The sequence below is a fragment of the Staurois parvus genome, unplaced genomic scaffold, assembly GCF_062004578.1.
Source record: "Staurois parvus isolate SC_StPar_1 unplaced genomic scaffold, SC_StPar_1.0 ptg000048l, whole genome shotgun sequence".
NCBI classification, from domain to species: domain Eukaryota; kingdom Metazoa; phylum Chordata; class Amphibia; order Anura; family Ranidae; genus Staurois; species Staurois parvus.
In genome coordinates, this window is record NW_028317844.1 from 18,690,901 (window position 1) to 18,713,015 (window position 22,115).

At 44.7% G+C, this 22,115-nt stretch overlaps 1 protein-coding gene across 1 annotated transcript in view; it reads right to left on the minus strand.

The window, feature by feature from the left end:
* The window catches only part of MANEA (mannosidase endo-alpha), a 37,339-nt gene that overhangs the window by 12,661 nt on the left and 2,563 nt on the right, over nt 1-22,115 (minus strand). Inside the window, exon 2 of the mRNA XM_089665393.1 lies at nt 2,574-3,119. Within this exon, the coding sequence (XP_089521519.1) occupies nt 2,574-3,093 (520 nt within the window). The 5' untranslated portion in view covers nt 3,094-3,119. The remainder of the gene's footprint in view (nt 1-2,573; nt 3,120-22,115) is intronic.

Below are 22,115 nucleotides of genomic sequence, written 5' to 3' on the forward strand. Positions count from 1 at the left end.
GCAGAGCCTTGGGGGGGGGGGGCAAGATGCACAAGCTCAGTTTGGTGTGTATTGCTAGAGTTTGTTTTCTGGGGAGAGTACATATGATCAGCACAGAGCCAATCAGCGAGAGAGAGAGAGAGAGTCAGGGATCCTGCAGTCTCATAGGACTGTGAGAGGAGAATGAAAACTCCTCCTACAAGCTTCAACCACTGCCCTGCTGGAAACTAATAGAAGTCACAAGACTGCTCTAACTGCCGATGAGAAAAGGTATATAGAAGTTAAATATTCATTACAATAATTGCATTTCCATGTTCTACGTACTTTGGGAGACCAGATATAGTGATTGCAAGGTCCTGGGTTTAGTAACACTTCAGCAGGTGATGCATGTGACAAGTACATAAAGGAGCACCTAGATTCTCCACAATACTTCTGAGACTGTGGAAAGATTGAAATTTGGAAAAAAAAAAAAAAAGACAGCAACACTAATGCATCCCCTTAATTGTGAAGCATAGTGGAGGGAGCATTAAGATAAATATAAATGAAAACTGTATTGAGCTTTTTTGCAGAAGAATATCGGGGTACCGATATGTACCCGGCAGAAAAAGGTCAAAAACCTCAAAACATAAGCATTCAAAATGAAATGGTGGAAGGAAAGACAACTGCATAATCTGTGGACTGCTTTACTCCGTGTATTTCGGGTTAATAGCTACAGTAAATATTTGTTGGAGGCTTACTAAAAACACATACTTTTCCAGCCTGGACTATGAATGTTTAACCACTTCGCTTTTCACACCTGCTCACCAGAGCAATTTTTACATTTCTGCTATGGGCCTGTATCTGGCGATAATGTTGTCATTACTTAGGATAAAAATGCAATACATATATTTTAAGGACCAACAAGACTTTTTCATGAATATTGTCTTGCAACGATTATTTTTTTTCAGTACAATAATTAAATGTAACAAAAACACACTTTGAAATGGAGAAGAATAAGGAGTTAATTAGGACTGATTAGAGTAAACTAAAAGGGTAACAAGGGGTTGGGTTAAACATAGGTGCATTTAATTAAAACAAAAAAAATTTTTTTTTTTTTTTTTTTTTTTTTTAACTTGTCAGGTTGCATTAACTGACTTCATCCACAGATCAAAGTTCATCCCTTCTTTGATCTGTAGATGAAGATACTAAATGAAACAAAGTTTCTTTTGAGCAACGTTTTTGATAAACATTGCCAGACTGTTTAGTTTGACAGTTCCAACTGTCAGAACTTTGTGTACTCAGCAATGGTGCTTTGATTAATCAGAGATGAATTGTGGAGTACTGGGATAGGGGAGGTCCTGAAAGCAGGGCAAAAAAAGACTAGATGTATTATACAACCTGAGTACCATGATGACACTTTTTGGGGTGTGTCCAACATGTACAGAATCTGCAACTGGTTAAACAAGCTACTGTATTTAAGAAAAAAAAAAAGTACAGGCTTGTTTAATCAAATTAGGTGTGTCTTGAATGACAACTTGGTTGAAGATCAGGCCACATTGTAGGAGCTACATCACACATAATGAGCAGCAAGTAACTTCAGAGTATTCATAAACCTTTTTTGCAACTGGCAGACCTTGTTCACATGGGTGGTAAAAATAAGTGATTTGGCTGTGTTTTTGCTGTCCCCCCCAAAAGCTTAACAAGGCAGCCATGAGGTGTTGTACACATGTAAATCTAAACTAGGATTTACCAAGTTCAACGGATAGCACCACTTATCAAACACACCCACTGACGTCAACAGGGCCCTTCAACAACCTTGCACTAAATACTTGAGGTGCATTTGCAGCAGGTTAGTTCAGTGAAAAATCATAATTTGGTAAAAAAAGCAAAAACACACAGGAAGCCACTACTCTACCACCCAATGAAAAGCAATCTACCACAGATCGGTTTTCAGAAAGCAATAAAACACTGCCACATGTGTGACCCTAGATCTAACCACTAAATTGTTAATTCCGTTACAGGTGTGGGAACATTTTTACATACACACATTATGTGAATAGCAATAGTAGCACTATTTAGGGGTTGGGGGGGGGGGGTGTTATTCTAGCCAATTAAAAGCATTTCATCAAGCCTAAAAACTGGTTAGCCATAGTTCTCTGGAGCAAGCAAAACATTAGCATAATGGATTCTTGCCAAATTGTACCTATTAGGCTGCATTCATGCTTTCAAGTAGTGGGAACAAGTGTTACTTCTCACGTTTTTGGTTTGGTGCTTTGTACACAATTTCATATGTAGCACATAAGACAGCCCATTCACTTCACGGGCTGCCCTATGCACATTTGTCACCTGAAAAGCTCATTCTCATTTTTGGTTGACAAGTGTAGCACATTTTTAAAACTTACGTTTTGCCGCGATCACGTCTTAGCAACAGAATCACACAGTGTTTGGGGGTGCCATTATATAATGAAACAAAAAAGTGAGTCTCATGTACTGCCGTGATCTGGGATTGCTGGCAGAATCACAGTATTTTTGCCCACGATCCCAAATCATGAAATGTGAATGGGGCCTTACAGTAAGTAGGGGGCAGTTGTGTAATAGGTTTTTAAAAGCATTACCTATAGCAGCTGATTGCATTTGCTTCATATGGGCTTCCAAAACAGAAGGATCCTTGGAACTGTATGGTCCAAGTTCTGGATAAAAATTAGCTCCAACATCCTCAGGAGGATTGTGTTTTCCAGTGGGGTAATTACTTGCAATTTTAGCATCCCAGTGTTTCAGTAGTTCGTGATTCCAGTGAATGTATTTACCATCAAACTGAGGGTTTCCATACCACATATAATAAAAAACATGAAGATTATAATTAGGAGCAGGCAGGTTTTCTATCTCTATACCAACAGACTTCTGTAACTCAAGCATGTCAGCTTGAGTTTTTTGCTCCGACTGAGCATTGGGTTTTACACCGGATTTCTCATGAAGAACTGTGACTTTCTGAAGTTCAGGTAAAAGACCTAATGCAAAAGGGCTCCCAAATGCAGCTGTTTCAGGCCTCAATGATTTCAAGGCCAGCATAAGACTACAGACAATTAAAAGGACAATTCCTAACGTGATGCATGTTCTTCTGCGAAATCTTGTCATGATGACATAGCTCCATTAATTTTATGCTGTAAGAGAGAAAACACAGTTAATAAGGATTACACAGACAAGTCACCAGCAAAGTGTAATAAATGGTTGTAGTAACACCATTATAACTTGGTGCTTTCTTCCTGTTTAAAAGGAGATGAGTCTACATAAAAGGCCTGCGACTAAAATTAACACAAACAGATCATTTATCTCTTGGTATCAAACACGGCAAGTGATGGCAATGTTTTGTACACATTCAAGAAAATGGATTTCTGCATTTAGTTGATTTGTATGGATCACTGGAAAACACACCAACTTCAAAAACAGATTACTGTGGGATCCAAAGGAATAAAGCTTAGGGCATAGACTAAAGATTATTCTATAAAAATGCAAAATACTTTACTAGTCAAAAGTCTGAAAGAATTTTAAATGCATTTAAGAAGATGGTCCTTTTTGCTTAGACTTTAAAAATACCATTCTATAAGTGGCTTCTTACATATCATATTGCATTGTATAGTAATATATTTTATAGGACACTTCAGAACATTCACTTGTCTACAATACCTCTCATGGCCTCATACACTGCATGCTTGTGTAGTTATGTATAATACAATCCAACCTTACAGTCCACACTACATACCTCTCATCTGGAGTAGGAAGTTGCTGTGATGCTCAATATTGCTCTAAATTAGGGGCCTCCAAATGTTCTAAACAAAGGGCTGGCTTATGGTCTTTTAGGCTTGGGGGGGGGGCGGATTGTGACCAGTGTAAATAGAACCCCATCATTGGTTTTGGTGGAAAGGGTAGTGCCTCATCATTGGTATTGGGGGGGTAGTGCCCCATCATTGGTATTAGTGAGAGGAATAGTGCCCAATCATTAATATCAGTGGGGGGGGAATAGTGCCTTATCATTGGTATTCGAGAAAGAAATAGTGCCCATCATTGGTATTAGTGGGAACAGTGCCCTGCCTTGGTGCCAATGGGGGGGAATTATGCCCCATCTTTGGTATCAGAGAAGGAATAGTGCCCCACATCATTGGTGTCGATGGGAGGAATAGTGCCTCGCATGAGTGGGAGTAATAGTGTCCCAAGAGCAAGAAAAAGGCATGCAGAGGGCCACAGTTTAGAGGCCACTGGTCTAAATAAACACAGCATGGTGGTGATTAGTAGCTGTGTATTTCAATGCTGGCATCCTGGGTTCAGCTCTCACTAGAGACACTATCTGCCAGGGCAGTAGCCTCATTGATGCCATATATGTTAATTATAAAGGTGGGGGTGAGAGCTTTTATGATAATATAGTGTGTTATCTGTGATTCTATGACACCTACGTGACTTGCATGTTGCATCTGTACACTGTATATGTTTTATTCATCACATAATATTGCAGTTAATGTGGCATATCTGGTTATACTGCAAAGCTTATTTATTTATGTACTACTTCTGCACAAGCCCCATGCATGGCATTTTGTGTAAGAATAATTCATTACTTCATCAATACCCAATACCTACATTTTGGATTTCTTTAGACAAAATGTATTCATATCAAATCTAACTTGTGCAGTTCAAGAAATTCATGGGGATCTAGATATGATAAAAGATGAGATACACTGCTCTGCTAAATAATATAGGGTTACATATTGCTGATATGTTAAACTATGCATTTCCATTCTCACTCTGTTAAATGCTTTTGCATTCCCCACCAACACAGGCTTTCACAAAGTGTTAGCTGACAGTATTTTACTGTCAGAAGGGTTGGCAATTTGATGACACCTATTATTTTAGAAATAAAGAGATGAGGCCAAAGTGATGTACACCTCAGAAGTAACGGTCAACTTCATCTTCTGGTACAATCACAAGTATAATACTTTCCCAGACAATCTCTGAAATTGTTCATGACTCATAAAATTGGTCTCCAGTGTGATTAAATAAAACCGTTCTACCAGGTATGGGAAATCACCTTCCAGATTAATGCATTCTGGTCACATTTGAACACAACTAACAGCATACCACAGCAGAGCAGCAGTTGAACCATTGTGATTAATATTAAAAATGATTCTAAAAGTAAATTTTTAATATAACATATGTTATACTTACCTGCTCTGTGCAGTGGTTTTCCACAGAGCAGCCCAGATCTTCTCGGGCCCCCCCATCGGCGCTCCTGGCTCTTCCTGTCGGGTGCTCCCACAGCAAGCAGCTTGCTGTGGGATACCCAAGCAGAAGTGTTCCCAAGCAGCTGCTTTGTGTCTAGTCACACATGGAGCAGCAGCTTGGCCACCCCCCCCCCCACTCATTGGTCGACTGGCTGTGATTGACAGCAGCAGGAACCAATGGCTCCTGCTTGCTGTCTCAACCAATAAGGAGGCAGATCGCGATGGGCTCCGGTACGTTTGGGGGGACTGGGGGCACTGCAGCACACAGGTTTTTTACCTTCATGTATAGAATGCATGAAGGTAAAAAACCTTCAACCTTTACAACCACTTTAATGTTCTCCAAGTTGGAGACTTTTATATTAAGAATTGGTTCACACTAATGCAACTTGTCATGTGACAGTCTCCTGACAAGTCAAAACCCATTTATTTCAATGACACTCATTCCAAACTATGCAATTCAAGTCACAGCATCTTGGGAGGGGAAAAAAAAAAAAAAAAAAGGTTCCTGCACTACATTGATGTGACTTGGAGTCCCATAAATGCTAATGTTGCATTAAATTCGCAGGCAGGTTGAGCTGGAAGTTGTACAACAATGGGATCACACTAATGTGAGCCGATCCTTATTCTGATTTAATTGTTCTAGATATTGTTAAGTGTTCAGATTCAAGGCCACTGATTGGTACAGCCTATTTTTGGCATTTTTGCACATATGGATGGTGTATATGTAGCTAAAGGCCACAAGACATAACCCTGTGATGACAATTCTACTTAAAATTTATTGGGTGGAGTGAAGAACCTCCATCATTGTAAATCCATCCTGTATAAAATAAAAAGAAATGCTCTTGTGGTTTTCTGTCAGTAGCACTGATACCCTCAGTAAGCCTGCTCCTTCTCACTCGCTCTGTCATTCTCCTCAGTGTTTCACACCTCCCTCTCTTTTCAGAAAAGCACCTACTGTTTCCTGTCACCAGTACCAGAAGACTCACCGTCACGACCTATGCAACAGCTACCTCTCTGCTACCCTCACAGCATATTTATAGCAAAACATACAGCTATCAAAAACACCCACAACCTAAAGCAGGCCACATATGAATCGAAATATGGCCAGTCCAGCAGGGACCAATCCAATTTCGATCCATGTATGGGCACCCCGGTTGTACAAAAGTCAAATCGACCGACTTGTGTACAATCAGCCAAATGATTAGTGCCACTGGCTACAGCTGATCAATGTGTGCCGATTGGCAGAACACAATAAATTTTCACAGCTTGAAGAAAGCCACCCAGGGGGCACACAGCCTGAAGAAAATGACCCAGGGGGCACACATTGCCTCCTATTGATTTCAATACAAAATCGACTCCCAATGACTTCAATGCAAAAACTCCTGTCAATAGCAGTCCTATGTGAACACATCTCCGCATGCCACTCTACCACTTGCAAGTCTGGTATACAGCGCTATACACTCGCACAGGACTTTTTTCACAATAGCACTCAAAACACAATGCGTGTGGACCACATCTGTGAGAACCACCTCAACAGGAACACATAATATCTAGGCTGTCATGTGCGTTAACCAGGGTGGCTCATTCCCACCTGGGCAATTTGGGGGTTGCTGTAGAATTGCGGAGATCGGACAATGCACGAACAGATGCCATTATTTTTAATGGCACCTAAAACCTGGTGCAGTTTTGACATGTTTGACACACGGCAAATCGCATCAAGTGAAGCTTGTCGCCCAAAACACATGCTCCCATTTTGCAGTATGTTTATTGCCAATTATAGGACTGTAACAAATTGCGCACTCACATCAAATGGTAGAAATCACAGCTCCAGACCCATGCTGAATGTATTTTGTATTCTTTATATTTGGAAGCATTAATTAATATTTATCACTATTGAGCTTTTAGTCTTGTTCACATATAGTATTGTCACCTGATATGACTCATTTTGCATGATTCCACTTGTTTTGGCACTTTATTTGCTCATATTTGTTTCACTACTTATTTTGATACACTATTTATTATTTATGCACTTTTATTTAGTAGTTCATGTGAGTAGCGCTACATTTCTCTCTACAATTAGTTTAACATGATCATTGGTATATGATTTAATGTTAGCAGCTGCTCTCAATTAGGTTGCTCAGGCCTTTTGTCTTGAGCGCAGGAGGTTCACACCATTATTGATACTAGGCTATGGGTATCCACTGAGGCCCTGTAGCACCATTCTTTAAAGCGTCTCCAGACCTTCCTAAAGATGGCCTGGGTTTCCCTCTTCCTGCTAGCTAAGAGCGTGGCCACCACCCTGGGTGAGAGTCCCTTTGCCGACAGGAGCTGCTCCGCAGAAACCACCAGTCAGTTTCTACCTCTTCACCCTGGGACATAGGACCGGCCCGTGACAGCAAATCCTTCCGCGGGGTAATACCCAAGGTGGCTGCATAGCTAAGGTCCTCAACATTGAGAATCACGCTCGGCGGGGCCAGTACGGAGCTAACAGGATTAGAGAGGTTCTTTCCGACCTGAACTTCCTCAACACAGCTGACAGTAGGGCGACCGGGGGAAAGGCGTAGCACAGAGGGAAATCCCACTTCTGCCCTAACATATCCACCACCCGAGCCCCGTCCCACCGATTTAGTGAAAAAAATCTCGGGACTTTGTTGTTCTGACCTGACGCGAAAAGGTCTATGTCTGGGGATCCCCATTTCTTTACAATGGACTGGTAAACCTCCCCATTTAGAACCCACTCCCAGTCTTTCAGTCACCGTCTGCTTAAAAAAAAAAAGCCACCAGATTTAAATCCCCTTTCAGGTGGACAGCCAATAAGGAGGCGAGATTCCCCTCTGCCCAAGACAGAAGCACCGCCAACAGGGCCCAGAGAGACCTGCTTTTTGCCCCTCCGTCTGTTCACGTAGGCCACCGCTGTTGCATTGTCTGAAAGTACGTGGACATGATGGCCCAAAATCAAGCTCTGGAAGGAATGAAGTGCCTCCAATACAGCCCTAAAGCTCCCTCCAGTTTGAGGATTCCCCCCTTTCTACTGGAGACCACTCTCCCTGTACCACCAATTCTCCTAGGTGCGCCCCCCATCCCTGGGCACTGGCGTCTGTTGTGATCTCCCTGACCACCGAGAAACTCCATAGCAGCCCCTGAGTTACATTGGCTGTCTTCCTCCACCAACACCACAGGGATCTCTTTACTTTGGAGGGAATCTGTACTCGGACATCCAACAACCGCAGGTGTCGGTCCCAGACGCTCAAAATGAAAAAAGTTGAAGGGGACGAAGATGCTACCCCGCCCACTGTACCACCGGAATGGACGAAGTTAACAGTCCTAACACCGACATGGTCTGCTTCAACAATACTTTGCGGCTTCGCAGTAATCGCCTGATTCCCCCCCCCCATCTAATTTGGCGAGCTTCTCCAGAGTTAACAAGGTCTTCTGACAGGTGGAGTCCAGAACATACCCTAGATAGGTCATCCTTTGGGATGGGACCAGAGAGGACTTGTCCAAAATTCAGCAGCCATCCCGAACTCTCCAGATGGCTCCTCACCACTGCCACTTCCAGTGCGAGCTGATCTGCCAAGCCTGCAAATAAGAGCAGATCGTCCAGATAGGCTACCACTGAATTTCCCTTCAGCCGAAGAGGGACCAACGTCTCGGACAAAACCTTGGTGAAGATCCTTGGCGAGGAGGAGAGCCAGAAAGGCGAGGCCCGGAACTGTAGGTGATACGTCCCTGCTGGACTCTGAACCACCAGCCTGAGGAATTTCTGAAATGCCTCTGCGATGGGCACGTTCAGATAGGCATCTTTCAGATCGATGGAGGTCAGGAAGGCCCCTGGTGGAAGGAGGGCTCTGACTGTGAAGATCGAGTCCATCCGAAACCTTTTGTAATGAATGGACTTGTTCAGGGGTTTCAGATCAATCTGTACGCCTCTGAAGGTTTCTGGACCACAAACACATGGGAATAGAACCCATCCCCTATCTCTGCCTCGGGGACTCTTACTACAACTTTCTGTACCTCCAATTCCCGTAGAGAGGCTAGTAAGGCTGATGCCCTTTGAGGACAACTGGGCAGGTTTGTTATCAATCTTTGTGGCGGTGGTCTCGAGAACTCCAGGAGGTACCCCCTTCTTATGATGTCCAGTATAAAGGGGCTGGAGACTTCCGCTTTCCACCGTGTGAGGAAGGCTGCCAATCTTCCTCCCACTGAGGGAATCGAGTCACTGTGATTTCTGGGGCTGGTCAGGACGGAATATCGCTCCTTCCTTGCCCCTCCCTCTCTGCCCCCATGTCCTCCTCTGCCCTTCCAACCTAGGGCCCTGGCTCTTTGGGGGACTAAACTTCCTACCCCCTAGATCCTGCATATTTTTCGATTCAGGGGAAAAGACTACTTCCTGTCCGCCATGCAGTCCAACACCGTCTCTAACCCCGGCTCGAACAGGAGATCACCTAAAAAGGGGATACCACATAACTTTACCTTAGACGTGACATCCCCTTGCCAAGTCTTAAGCCACAAGGCCCTATGGGCTGAGTTGGACAGGGCCACCGACCTAGCTGTCAACCTCACAGACTCTGCGGATGCATCCCCAATGTACCCCACCCCTGCAATAACGTTTCAAATGACGCTAGGATCCTATCCTTGGGGGAATCAGCCACTATATACACCTGTAACTGAGTGAGCCAGTACTCCATATTCCTGGCTATTACAGTGGTGGCCATGGCCGGCTCCAAATTAGACAGGGTCAAATTCCACAATTTTTTTAGGAGGGATTCAGCTCTCCTATCCATCAGGTCCCATGTCTTCAAAGGCTAAATCCATTTTCCTGGCAATCTAGGAAAAAGCCACATCCAGCTTAGGATTTTTGTTCCACAAGGCGGACGGGTCCTCACTGAACGGAAATCTACGCTGGAGGGACTTGGAAAAAAAGGGCTTCCTCTCTGGATCCTGCCATTCCTTTCTTATTGCGTCCACCAAAACCTTGTGTACGGGGAACACTCTCCGCTTCTGTTCCTCCATACCCTGGTACATCTGATCATGTAGAAATAGAGGTTATCTTCCTTGATGTCAAGCGTATCATAGATTGCCCCCAACAAATCCTCCACTTCCTCAAGGGACAATTTGTACCTAGAGAGGCCTCTGGGATCCTTTGAGGGGCCCTCCCCTGCAGAGTCCTCCTCGGACTGGGAATCTAGGGATGGCTCACCTTTTCCAGCCTCCTGGTCCTCCCTGCCTCGGCTAGTTGACAGAGTCGTCCGCTGGGGGGGTGGGGCGTTGCCTGGGGAATGGCTAGACTCTCCATCAGACCCCTCCCCCCGTCCTAGACCCTCTGACTACAAGAGGGCCGGGAATACCCCTGGAGCTAGGGGCCCACAGGTAGGGGAGGACTCCACAGAGTCACCTTACCTGAGTCTGGCTGGTGCAGGCCTCGCCTGGTCCCGGTGCCTCTGCTCCGGACATCTGACAGGAGGGTGGTCGCCTCTCTTCTGTGGTCTGCCTGACCTTACAGGCTCTGGTATCGCACCGCACCGCCACATGCCGCCGACCCCGGTGTATAGGGCAGCAGCCAGATGCGAAAGCCGTGACCCTGGAAGAAGAAGAGCCGCCCCCTCCACCGGATATGACGTCACCTGCCATCCGGCTCGGCGTGCTCCTAAGCCGGCATGCATGGGAGGAGCGGGACTCCTCACCGATTTTCACCAGATCCCACCGAGGATGCCCCGACACGCGCAACTCTCCGGAGGGGGGCCGGGGATGGGTTACTGCCGCTCCTCTGTCCCCCAGAGATCACAGCCCTGCCACCGCAGCCTTCCCTGGAGGATAGCAGCCGGCTCTCCAGCCTTCACTCAATGCTGCTCCACAGCTCCTAGACCTCAGACTCCGCTGTCCCCTGACAGCACTTGAGAGGCTTCCTCAAGATGTCTCCCCATCAGAGGAAACACCAAAACGGAGGTCGGAGGGGAGTGACAGTGTTTTTGTTTAGGGTGGAGGTGTTTCCTCAGGTGGGGAGGAGCTGAGGTCTTTCAAGGTGCTGTCCTGAAAGACGAGAGGGGAAGTCATATGTATGATTTTGCATTTCCAGGTAGGGGGCATGCACTGCCATTGGTGGGTACAGATGTCAATCACAGCACACAGTTAACCCTTTGATCGCCCCAGATGTTAACCCCTTCCTGCCCAGTGTCATTAGTACAGCGTCAGTGCTTATTAGCACTGATCACTTTATTAGTGTCATTGGGATGTCAGTGGCAGTTAGCCATTTACCTCCATGTAAGAACACCCGCCGAAGTCCTGCTATAAGTCGCTGATTGTCACCATTACTAGTGTTAAAAACAAAAAATTCCAATATATATACCACCATTTGTAGACACTAACTTTCACGAAAACAAATTCACTTACATGTATTGAGATTTGTTTTAGCACATTAGACATCAAAATACATTATGGCCTAAATTTGATGAAATTCGATTAAATTTTTTTTTACTGGACATGTTTTATAGCAAAAAGTCAAAAATATTCTGTTTATTGTAAAAAACTGTTTTTTTTTTTTTTTATAGTGCAAAAAATTAAAGATACACAGGTGATCAAATACTACCGAAAGAAAGCTCTATTTGTGGGGGGAAAAAAAAAAAAAGGACACAAATTTCATTTATGTAGAGCATTGCATGACCTCGCAATTGTCAGTTAAAGTAATGCAGCGCCATATCGCAAATAATGACCTGTTCAGGAAGGGGGGGGGGGGTAAATCCTCTGGAGGGCAAGTGGTTAAAGAGCAATTACATGCAACAAATTCACTCAGCTACTGATTTTCTAATGCTAGCCAGTATACACATACCAGATGTGCTAAAATCAGAAAGGGGGAATATTGCACATTTAATTTCCCAAATCATCTTCCAGGACAGCCACTTGAGAGAGATGACTGGCTCTACCTTCAACAGGAAATACCCCCAAAAATTAAGCCCCTCCCCCTCATCCCCAGTTGTTTAAAGAAGTTGTTTTAAACTCAGGGAATCTTTAATTTTATTTCCCCATGCAGGGGGGCTGTGCTTGCACCACATGGGTTAAAGTGTCACTAAACCAACATAATAAAAAAAAAAAAAATCAAGAAAATCCTGTATTACTCGCTGTTCATACTTACTAAGTCACTATGTAATTTGTTTTCTGTATTCTGCAAAAAACCTGATTGATCCTGCTGTTCTCAATCTCCACTTTCTGTCCAAGACCCCAGGGCAGTTGGGGATTTTGCAGAGCAGTCTTGACAGCTTTGCAAATGTTCAGTTTTCAGTGAATTTCGATGCGGAGCATATCCTCCCTATCACATCTGAGGAGCCCATGTGACTACCATGAGTCACACATGATCATCTGGTGATCTGGCCAAGATGCATTGTATGTGAAGAGGGCCTTCCACATATTGGGATGCCAGGCAGCAGAAAAGAACAATAGTTGCCAGATGAGCAAGGGATATGATAAGGATTTGTGGTTTTTACAATTCCCTAGACTAAACAAGTATTTTACCCTTGCTTGGGGTGGGTGGCACTTTGCTGCACTGTTAATTTTAGTATTTTACCTAGCATCTAAGTTTGTCCAAAACTATCTCATGTAATCCCTTACAGTAAGCATTCAGACCAGTACACATGGTAAGATCAGGAGTCATTACTTCTCTCTATTGTATCTGTGTTTTGAGGCCAGAAACAGCCAGCAACTTCAAAACAGAAGAAAGCTATGACCATCTCCATGTTACTATCACTATTGACTTCTTTTTTCACACCAATGTGGTGCAGGAAACGCTGGGAAACCTGTGATTCACATTGCAATCGCATCGCGAGTATCAATGATAAATGAATGACACCCCTGAAACAGATCGCAAAATGTGATGTGATTACCGGAAATTGCATCGTATGTGTGAGAACACCTATACAATGTGATTCAGGTGCAGATTTAACCACTTGCCTACTGGGCACTTTTACCCCCTTCGTGCCAAGGCCAATTTTCAGCTTTCAGTGGTGTCACACTTTGTGTGAAAAAAAGAAACATTTCATATGGGTACAGTGTTGCACGACCGCACAATTGTCATTCAAATAGAGCTTTCTTTTGGTGGTAATCACCACTGGGTGTTTTTTTTGCGCTATAAACAAAAAGTGCAAAAAAAAAAAAAGTTTTTCTGTCTCCATTATAACATTTTGTAAACAGGTTTTTTTTTTCCTCCTTCACTGATATGCATTGATGAGGCTGCACCAATAAGCGGCACTGATAGGCAGCACTGATGGGCATGGATAGGTGACACTGATGAGGCAGCACTGGTGGGCATTGAGGAGGCACTGATGACGCTGCACTGATGGGCACTGATAGGCGTCAACACTGACGGGCGGAACTGCGGGACCATAATGGGGGGCACTGGTGGGTGAACTACTGAAGACACTGCAGGGCACTGATAATCAGTGCCAATCTGCTCTGTGACTGCTGCCGGTTATCAGCAGTAAAAGCAAAAGGTAAGTGAGCGCTTATGTGATAATGTATAATAAGCAGCAGCGGCTGTACACCATAAAAGGCACCGTATCAAACCTTCAATAACATATATGTAAAAAGGGAGGGAGGTGCAGCGCTATATATCTAGACAAAATAATGGATAAAACACCGATAATACACAATAATAAACGGTGACTGTGAATTAGTAACGCCACTGAATGGTGGCTATGAGGTGAGGAAAGTGGTACAGTCCAATGAAGGAGTGCTCTTAAGATCCAGGATGATCTTCAGACGTCCAATGTAAAGGACCATCAGGTGATAAAATATAAAGACTGCGCACTCACCAGATACGCAATCTTTATGCGCATTTGTGTGAAATATCACTGGACCTCCTGTATCATCATCCTGGTCTGGTCAGATCTGGTCAGGATATCCCTCATGGCCTGGTACCCGGATGGATGCAGCTTTTCTGTAGATTTGGCCGGTTCCCACCAGAATGATAAGACAGACTCAGGCCAGCTGTAGACCATTCAAGGAAACATACCATAGATTAGCCACATGAGTATTGACTGCTTCCTGATGATATCCACAGGCTCTTCCCAGTGAGGGAGATGTAGACTCACACCTCCTCCAGACAGCTTGGACTCTCTCCCACAACTTCCTACTGGCTCTCTCCCATTAGCTTTCCTCGGACCCAACTGGATCCGTGGACTAGGCCCCTTAGCAATGCCTATCTTGAACCTCAGTGTCTTCAGGCTGGCTTCCTTTCAGACTTCTGCCCCAGAGGGCTGAGCCCCTGCACTGGGGTCCTCTCCTGCAAAACTGGACCCAGGAACACTGCACCTGGCTGCTGAAGCCTAAGACTTACTTATGGGGTCTCTCACCACACACTGGGAACACCTTCCAAGGGATTGGCTGGAGTCCCATTAATATTCAGGCTGCCCACTATGTCCTCTCTCTGACTATATTTCTAAAATCCTTCTAGAGGATCCTGGGTCCAGTTTTGCAGGAGAGGACCCCAGCGCAGGGGCTCAGCCCTATGGGGCAGAAGTCTGAAAGGAAGCCAGCCTGAAGACACAGGTTCAAGATAGGCATTGCTAAGGGGCCTAGTCCACGGATCCAGTTGGGTCCGAGGAAAGCTAATGGGAGAGAGCCAGTAGGAAGTTGTGGGAGAGAGTCCAAGCTGTCTGGAGGAGGTGTGAGTCTACATCTCCCTCACTGGGAAGAGCCTGTGGATATCATCAGGAAGCAGTCAATACTCATGTGGCTAATCTATGGTACGTTTCCTTGAATGGTCTACAGCTGGCCTGAGTCTGTCTTATCATTCTGGTGGGAACCGGCCAAATCTACAGAAAAGCTGCATCCATCCGGGTACCAGGCCATGAGGGATATCCTGACCAGATCTGACCAGACCAGGATGATGATACAGGAGGTCCAGTGATATTTCACACAAATGCGCATAAAGATTGCGTATCTGGTGAGTGCGCAGTCTTTATAGGTTATCAGCAGTACTTTCCTTACGCTGTGACAGTGTGAGGAAAGTGCTGCCGATAACCGGCAACTGTATTTACTCGGTGATCTGCTGTCATTGTACACAGCTGATCATGTGGTAAAAGGCCGCTGTGATTGCCCTTTTACCTCATCATGTGATCAGCTGTGTCTGTAGGACACAGCGATCATGGAAATCACAGGGTGCACGTTCTGGGAGAACGTCATATGATGCCCTCCCAGAACTGGACAACCGCACTGTAGCCGTCATTTAGATACAGCGTGGTAAGGCTGTGGTTAAAAAAGGGTCCTGCACGTTTTTGTTGCAGATGCTATTTGAGCCATACAAAAATTTATAGCTCAAATCACACCGCACATACATTTGCATGTAATTTGCAAAGGAATGCGGTGTGATTCCTGTGTGAATTACAGGTAGTGTCCTGCAGCACATAGTGTTAAAGGCGGAGTTCACCTTTTTTTCTGCCCAGAATTCTAGTTCCCCTATGTACCGATATATTATTATTGTACTTCTGTTGCAGAAAAGACAAAAAGCCTTACCCGTTGCAGAGAAGAAAGCCTTACCTATCCAGCTGCAGCTTGCTCCATAGAAAGGTTCATGGCTCCCTGGTATGTAGATTTGAGACATGAAAACTGTTAAAACACAGGATGTAGTTCACCAGCTGACCTCATTAGCACACACCCTGCACCTGTTCTCCTCCAGGAAATTGCTCCCACCTCTGTACGCACATGCAGGCTGTAGTTGTGAAAACAGAAGTCTGTAACACTCCCTATACACTATACAATCTCCTTTAGCTGTGTTAAAAAGCAATCAAAATGCAGCAAAACACAGTGAAAAATGTAAAAACCGCCACACGCCAAAATGTCCCATGAGCTACTTTGCCATGTATATATTTCAATAGGTATGTGCTGTGTCACAGAAAAAACAAACCAAAAAAATGAACCATGCTAGGTGTGAATGGGACCTGAAAGTGAAATTGGTGTGTTTACACATAAACAAGGAGGCTCCATTCATCTGCATGCTTCTGAACAGAAAATGTGCACTTTGCTGTGTTTCAAATGTGCAATGAGCAGAAACGCTCCAAAATGCCCCCTCAAAAAACGCATATGGGAGCGTACATTTCCACAACATGAATGGGGTTTGACAGCTAAAGTGTCTCCATCCACTCCCTTCTATGTACTTGTACAAAGCTGCCCATAATAGAAGGACACACTTATGTATCCAATCACTCTATATCCAGTCAGGCAGGCCATTGCACTCCATAGCTGATGGTGAAGCTAAAGGAGATTCTACAATCAGATTGTATAGTGTATATGGCGAGCTTTACAGACTTCTTCTGTTTTTAATACTTCAACCTACATGTGAGTACAGGGGTGGGTGGGAACAGTTTCCTGGAGGAGGAGAATAGGTACAGGGTGTGTGCTAATGAGGTCAGCTGGTGAACTACTTCAAGTGTCTTTTCTGCAACAGAATTGCATTAATGGTATATTGGTAGCTAGGGGAGGTGGAATTTAGTTTGGAATTTTGAAAAATGTGGAATAAAAAAAAAAAACACCTGCACTTTTACCCCCTTCCTGTCCATGCCAATTATTAGCTTTCAGCTCTGTTGCACTTTGAATGACAATTGCGCGGTCATGCAACACTTTACCAATATGAAATTTTTAACAAATTTTTCAAACAAATAGAGCTTTCTTTTGCTGGTAATCACCACTAGGGTTTTTATTTTTGCTAAGCAAACGAAAAAAGACCTAAGATTAAAAAAAAAACAAAAAACGTTTTTTCTGAGTTTCTATTATAAAATTTTGCAAACAGGTACATTTCTCCTTCGCTGATGAGGATGCGCTGATGAGGATGCACTGATGGGCAAGGCTCGACAACTCCTAGGCGACCAGAAACCGCTTCCTGGCACTAGGGGCCCTTGCTAGCCCATATTGCCCCATCTCGCCCACCAAACATCCTTTGCCAGCTCCTCTCCCATGCCCCTCAGAGTGGAGCCCAGCCCAGGGTTTTGGGACCCTTAGAGTCTACGTCCAAAGTCCAGGTGAAGCACGGAGTTCCTGGACAGCCCCACAAAAACCGTGCTCCCCCTAGAAGGCACTACAGGCCTGCCCCCCACACCTGTCAGAGAGCCCATGGAGCTGTGATGCTGTCCCCCACCTGTCCTGCTGAGACACTGCTCCTCACCCGGGGCACTGCCCCCCACTTGTGCACTGCCCACTGCCCTCTCTTCTGTGATGCTGCCCCCTACCTGTCTCCCTGCTTCCCCTCCTGTAACGCTGCCCCCCCACCCAGCTCCTAACTTTTTTAGCTGGCTCCTAGGTTCAAAGCAAAATTTGTCAAGCCCTGCTGATGGACATTTATGAGGAGGCACTGATGAGGCGGCAATGATGGGTACTAATAACGACCAGTGCCCTGATTATCAGTGTAGAGGTCTCCTTTCACACTTGTTGGTCATAGCCGGCAAGTGTGTTTACATCGTGATCAGCTGTGTTTGGACACAGCTGATCACGTGGTAAACGGCAACTGTGATTGGCCCTTTACTGTGACATGTGATCAGCTGTGTCCAAAGGACACAGCGATCACAGAGAGCGCTGGATGTGCACCACAAAGGGCGCAGTTCTAGAAGGACGTTGTTTGATGTCCACTCAGAACTGGTCGACTGTGCAATAGCGCAGTCAACAAGTGGTTAAATATTACAATTGTGGAAGACAAAGTACTAATATTAGCTACATTTTTGACTGATATCCCTGTGTAACACATCAAATTTTATATAGTTCTTGAGATGTAAGCAGCCCTTTGACATGTGTTCTCAGAGGCACTCTAAGCTAGCTTTGGCTAGGCCGATTGCTGGCTGAATGACGTATACACAGACTATATAACTGTTCACTTCAGCCAGACCAGGGAGGCTGCTTGCTACGAGTACTGCTCTTTGTACTTTTCTCCTTGTACAAAATAAACACAAAAAGTGTTGCAGAACATGGCCCTTACATAAACCAATTTGTACATCCTGCAAAATTCTTAAAGTGTATGTAAACCCTCACCTTGTAAAACAACCCATACAGTTTAAAATAGAAATAACAGCAAAACATTCCTATATAGAGGAAAAAAAAAACATTTTAAATACCCTTTTTTCCTTTTTTATAAGTGATCTCATTCTCTCTGTTCTGAGCTGCATGAGAGCTAGGGGAAGAGAAACAGCAGCACACTGGTATTCCCAGTGAATGGCTGTGAAAGGGGGGAGTGGGGCATGTAAGCATGACTCTGATCATTGGAGCAGAGCAGGCTGAGTTCCCAGCAGAGCTAGAGAACTGATCAAGCTGTGTTCTTCGGCCTAGTGTGGTCAGTTTTTAACAGGAAAGCAGAGGGACTGACAGGAACAGCAGGGATTTCACACAAAGGAAGCAATACAAAGAATAGGATACTTTTTCATACAGGTACATGCAGGGATGTTGAATTTGTATCGCCTGACATCTGGGACATGTAGTTCCAGGCGTCAGGTAGGTAGTTTTTTTTTTTTTTACTTTTAGCCCTGTTGCAGAAAAGCAGCAGGGCTCATCTGTGAGGTGGAAGCATTCACGCAGCGACGCTGCCCCAGACTGCTTCCCCACAGTGCAAGCCTCCCCCTTCCATGAACCTCCCCCCGCTTGCCCATCTGCGGGCCTGGGATCAGCTGACTGTCGTCAGCTAGAGGGGACGGAGGACAGCAGGCACGGCCGCTCCCCTCCTTGTCCTGACCCGGAAGTGACGCTGTGATGTCACTTCCTGGTCCCCGTTGAGAGATTCCTGGCCATGGAGGCCAGGAAAGAATGTAACGCTCCAGCAAATGCAGCTGCTTTCATTGGATGGATGGGGATGAAGTCACCTCCGCGCATGTGCAAGAGTCCTGTTGGCTGCAGCACTGCTGAAATACTATGGTAAGCTGCGGGTGCACAGCCCACTGTACAAGGACGAACAGACAGGTAGGTAATTTTAATGCAGAAGAGACAAAACATGTCTCTGCTGCATTAAAAATCATGCCTGTTTGCCCATTTTTATTAACATAAGGCCTGGTTCACACCAATGTGTTTTTTAGTGCATTTTGCAAACACGCTACAGTCCATTTAACATGGCTTCCTATGGGACATATTCACATCTATCCGTTTTTTAGCCACTGCATTTTTGGAAAGGTCACGGACTTATTTTTAGATGTAACATGGTGTGTTTTTGGTTCAACAGACTTCAATGGACACATGCCAAAAACCGCATGTAGTCTATATTTGATGCATTTTGTTAGTTTTTTTTGGCAATAGGAAAGTATTGACTTTGATCCGACTTTACACTCTCTGCCACTCAAGTAGCATCAAAGTAGAAGCAAAGCCACATCCAAGTCACACCCATCCAAAGTTGCATCCAAGTCCCATCAAAGTAGCACCCATTCAAGGTTGCACAAAAGTCGCACCCATCCAAAATCAATACTTTCCTATGGCCAAAAACCCCCCCAAAAAAAAAAAACGCAGGTTCAAAAATGCAAAACGCACTAGAAAATGCATCAATTGCAACACGCAGAGGTGTGAACCGTGTCTAAAGTTTCACTTTAACTTGATGCAGTTTATCATTGTCTCACACAAGTGAAAGCAGCATCCAATGGGACCCATATGACGCCTACTGACAGGTAAAGATTGTTGCAGCTGGTATGAATATTTGACTTCAGATCCACTTTAACAACATGATGAACAATGTATGTCCGTCAAACAGCAACCAATTAGGTTTCATCAGTTGTAAGATTCTTGCTAAACACTGGTAACCATTTTTAATCCATATTACCTTATAGCGAAAAGAACTAGGCCAGTGATACCTGCTGTGCAGTAGAAACATTCCAAATGTTAAAACAGAGAAAGCTATGTACAAACGTGTGTTCCTGTAATGTCTGACTACGCATTTATAGTACCATAGAGGCATTTTATTTATTTATTTCAGGTACTTGTATAGCGCCGTCAATTTACGCAGCACTTTACATATATATATTGTACATTCACATCAGTCCCTAACCCTCAAGGGCGTACAATCTAAGGTCCCTAACTCACATTCATATACAAGGGCTGATTTAGACAGGATCCGATTAACCTCCCAGCATGTCTTTGGAGTGTGGGAGGAAACCGGAGTACCCGGAGGAAACCCACGCAGGCACAGTAAAAACATGCAAACTCCAGGCAGGAGGTGCCGTGGCTGGGATTCGAACAAACGACCCTAGTACTGCCAAGCAGAAGTGCTAACCATTTACATAAAAGGCTTGTAAGAAATGGCACAACTCCCAACCCTCTAGAGTAAAAAGGAGGGCCAACTGTAAAGTGGACCTTCCATGCCAAATATAAGTTTCACTTTTTTGCAAGTCCCCCCTTCCCCCACCCCTAACGCAAATGGGCTTAACGCCTTTACATCAGCTCCCAGCAACACTTTCAATGTGCTTTAATAGAAGGAGGTGGTGTGGCTTCCAAAGCACATGCACATTATGATTGACTCTCACAGTGATCACATAATTAATAGCTCATCTTACTGCCTCCTGTTCAGAAGCCTTGACCGAAAGCTGTCAGCGACTGCTCAGTCAGTGTACTGGGAGCACGTTCTTACAACACAACCTTCAACTGCTGTGGACGCATATGTGCGACAGCCGAGTGCTAAGGCCCATCCTACCTGTTGCAGTATATATGCATTATGTGGTCTGGGAAGAGGGTAAAAAGCCATCTGTAAACCAACATTAATTGTGGGAGGCATGAGTGACCTCACAATGTTTTCCTGATGAGCTGAGAGCACAAAATCCCACAGCACTGCATTCCAGCTCATTGCAAGAGTGCATTCTCACAGAATTTTGAGTGCCCAGCTATCTCAAGATAATGTGGTGAGGAACACTGAAATCACACACTATGTCTGAAGTCAGTTTTTTTTTACAAATTGCTTTTTTAAGAAGACAAGAGGCTTGAAAAAAGTGGATCTTCTGTTTGGCATGCAAGGTCTGTAGTAAAAGGACAGAATAACAGGGTGTTAAGTAGCCTTTAATTTGCAAATTAAACATGCAATGTGATATGTGAGCCCATTCTTTATTAATGGGCTGACAACACACAACAGATCCAAAAACCACCCAAGACTCTTTTTAATAATGCAGGAGATGTGTACTGTGCAGTAGCTTAAAGGGGAAGTTCTGCTTTATGTCCTCCCCCCCCCCCCCCCAACACTTTTGGGCATTTTTTGGGGGGTGGGCAGCTGGGACCTAATTTAGGTATATACCCGCTCCCACCACTGGTCTGATTGCCTAGGTTATTCCAATTGAAGTTGTCCCTCCCCCCCCAGCCCACAATCTCTTGGGACACAAAGGTCCTATGAGGCTGTACGATCATTCACAAAGTGCAGCCCAACTTGTGCATGTGCAGTGGGAACCCGACTGTGAAGTCATAGCCAGATGCCCACACTAAACATGCTGGCACTGGAGACCTGAAGACTGGGGAAGAACCAGCTTGAGTGAAGATGGCCTTGGATCCTTGGACAGGTGTCCTTTTATTAAAAGTCAGCAGATATCCTGAATATTCTAGTATAACTAAAGGCAAAACTTTTTTTTTAACTTCTGAATAGAGTGGAGAGGGATGAGAACCCCTGTCAGTTTTTAATGCAGTCTGTGCCTTCGTTAGGGAGATCCCCTCTCTCTATTTGTCCTGATTACCATTATCATTGAAAGTGAAAGTAAAAGAAAATCCCAAATCTTGGGTTGTCTCCAGAAAAGTAATAGAGGGGACAAATGTTCTACTGACCTGGGGGGGGGGGGGCAGCAAGGGATTCTCTTAATTTGAAGGGGTTTCCTCTCACTTCCTGTTTGGAAGTGAAGGAAAATCTCCGCAATGGAACATAGATGACAAAGAAAATCTGACAGGGGTTATAACCCTCCTTTGCTCTAT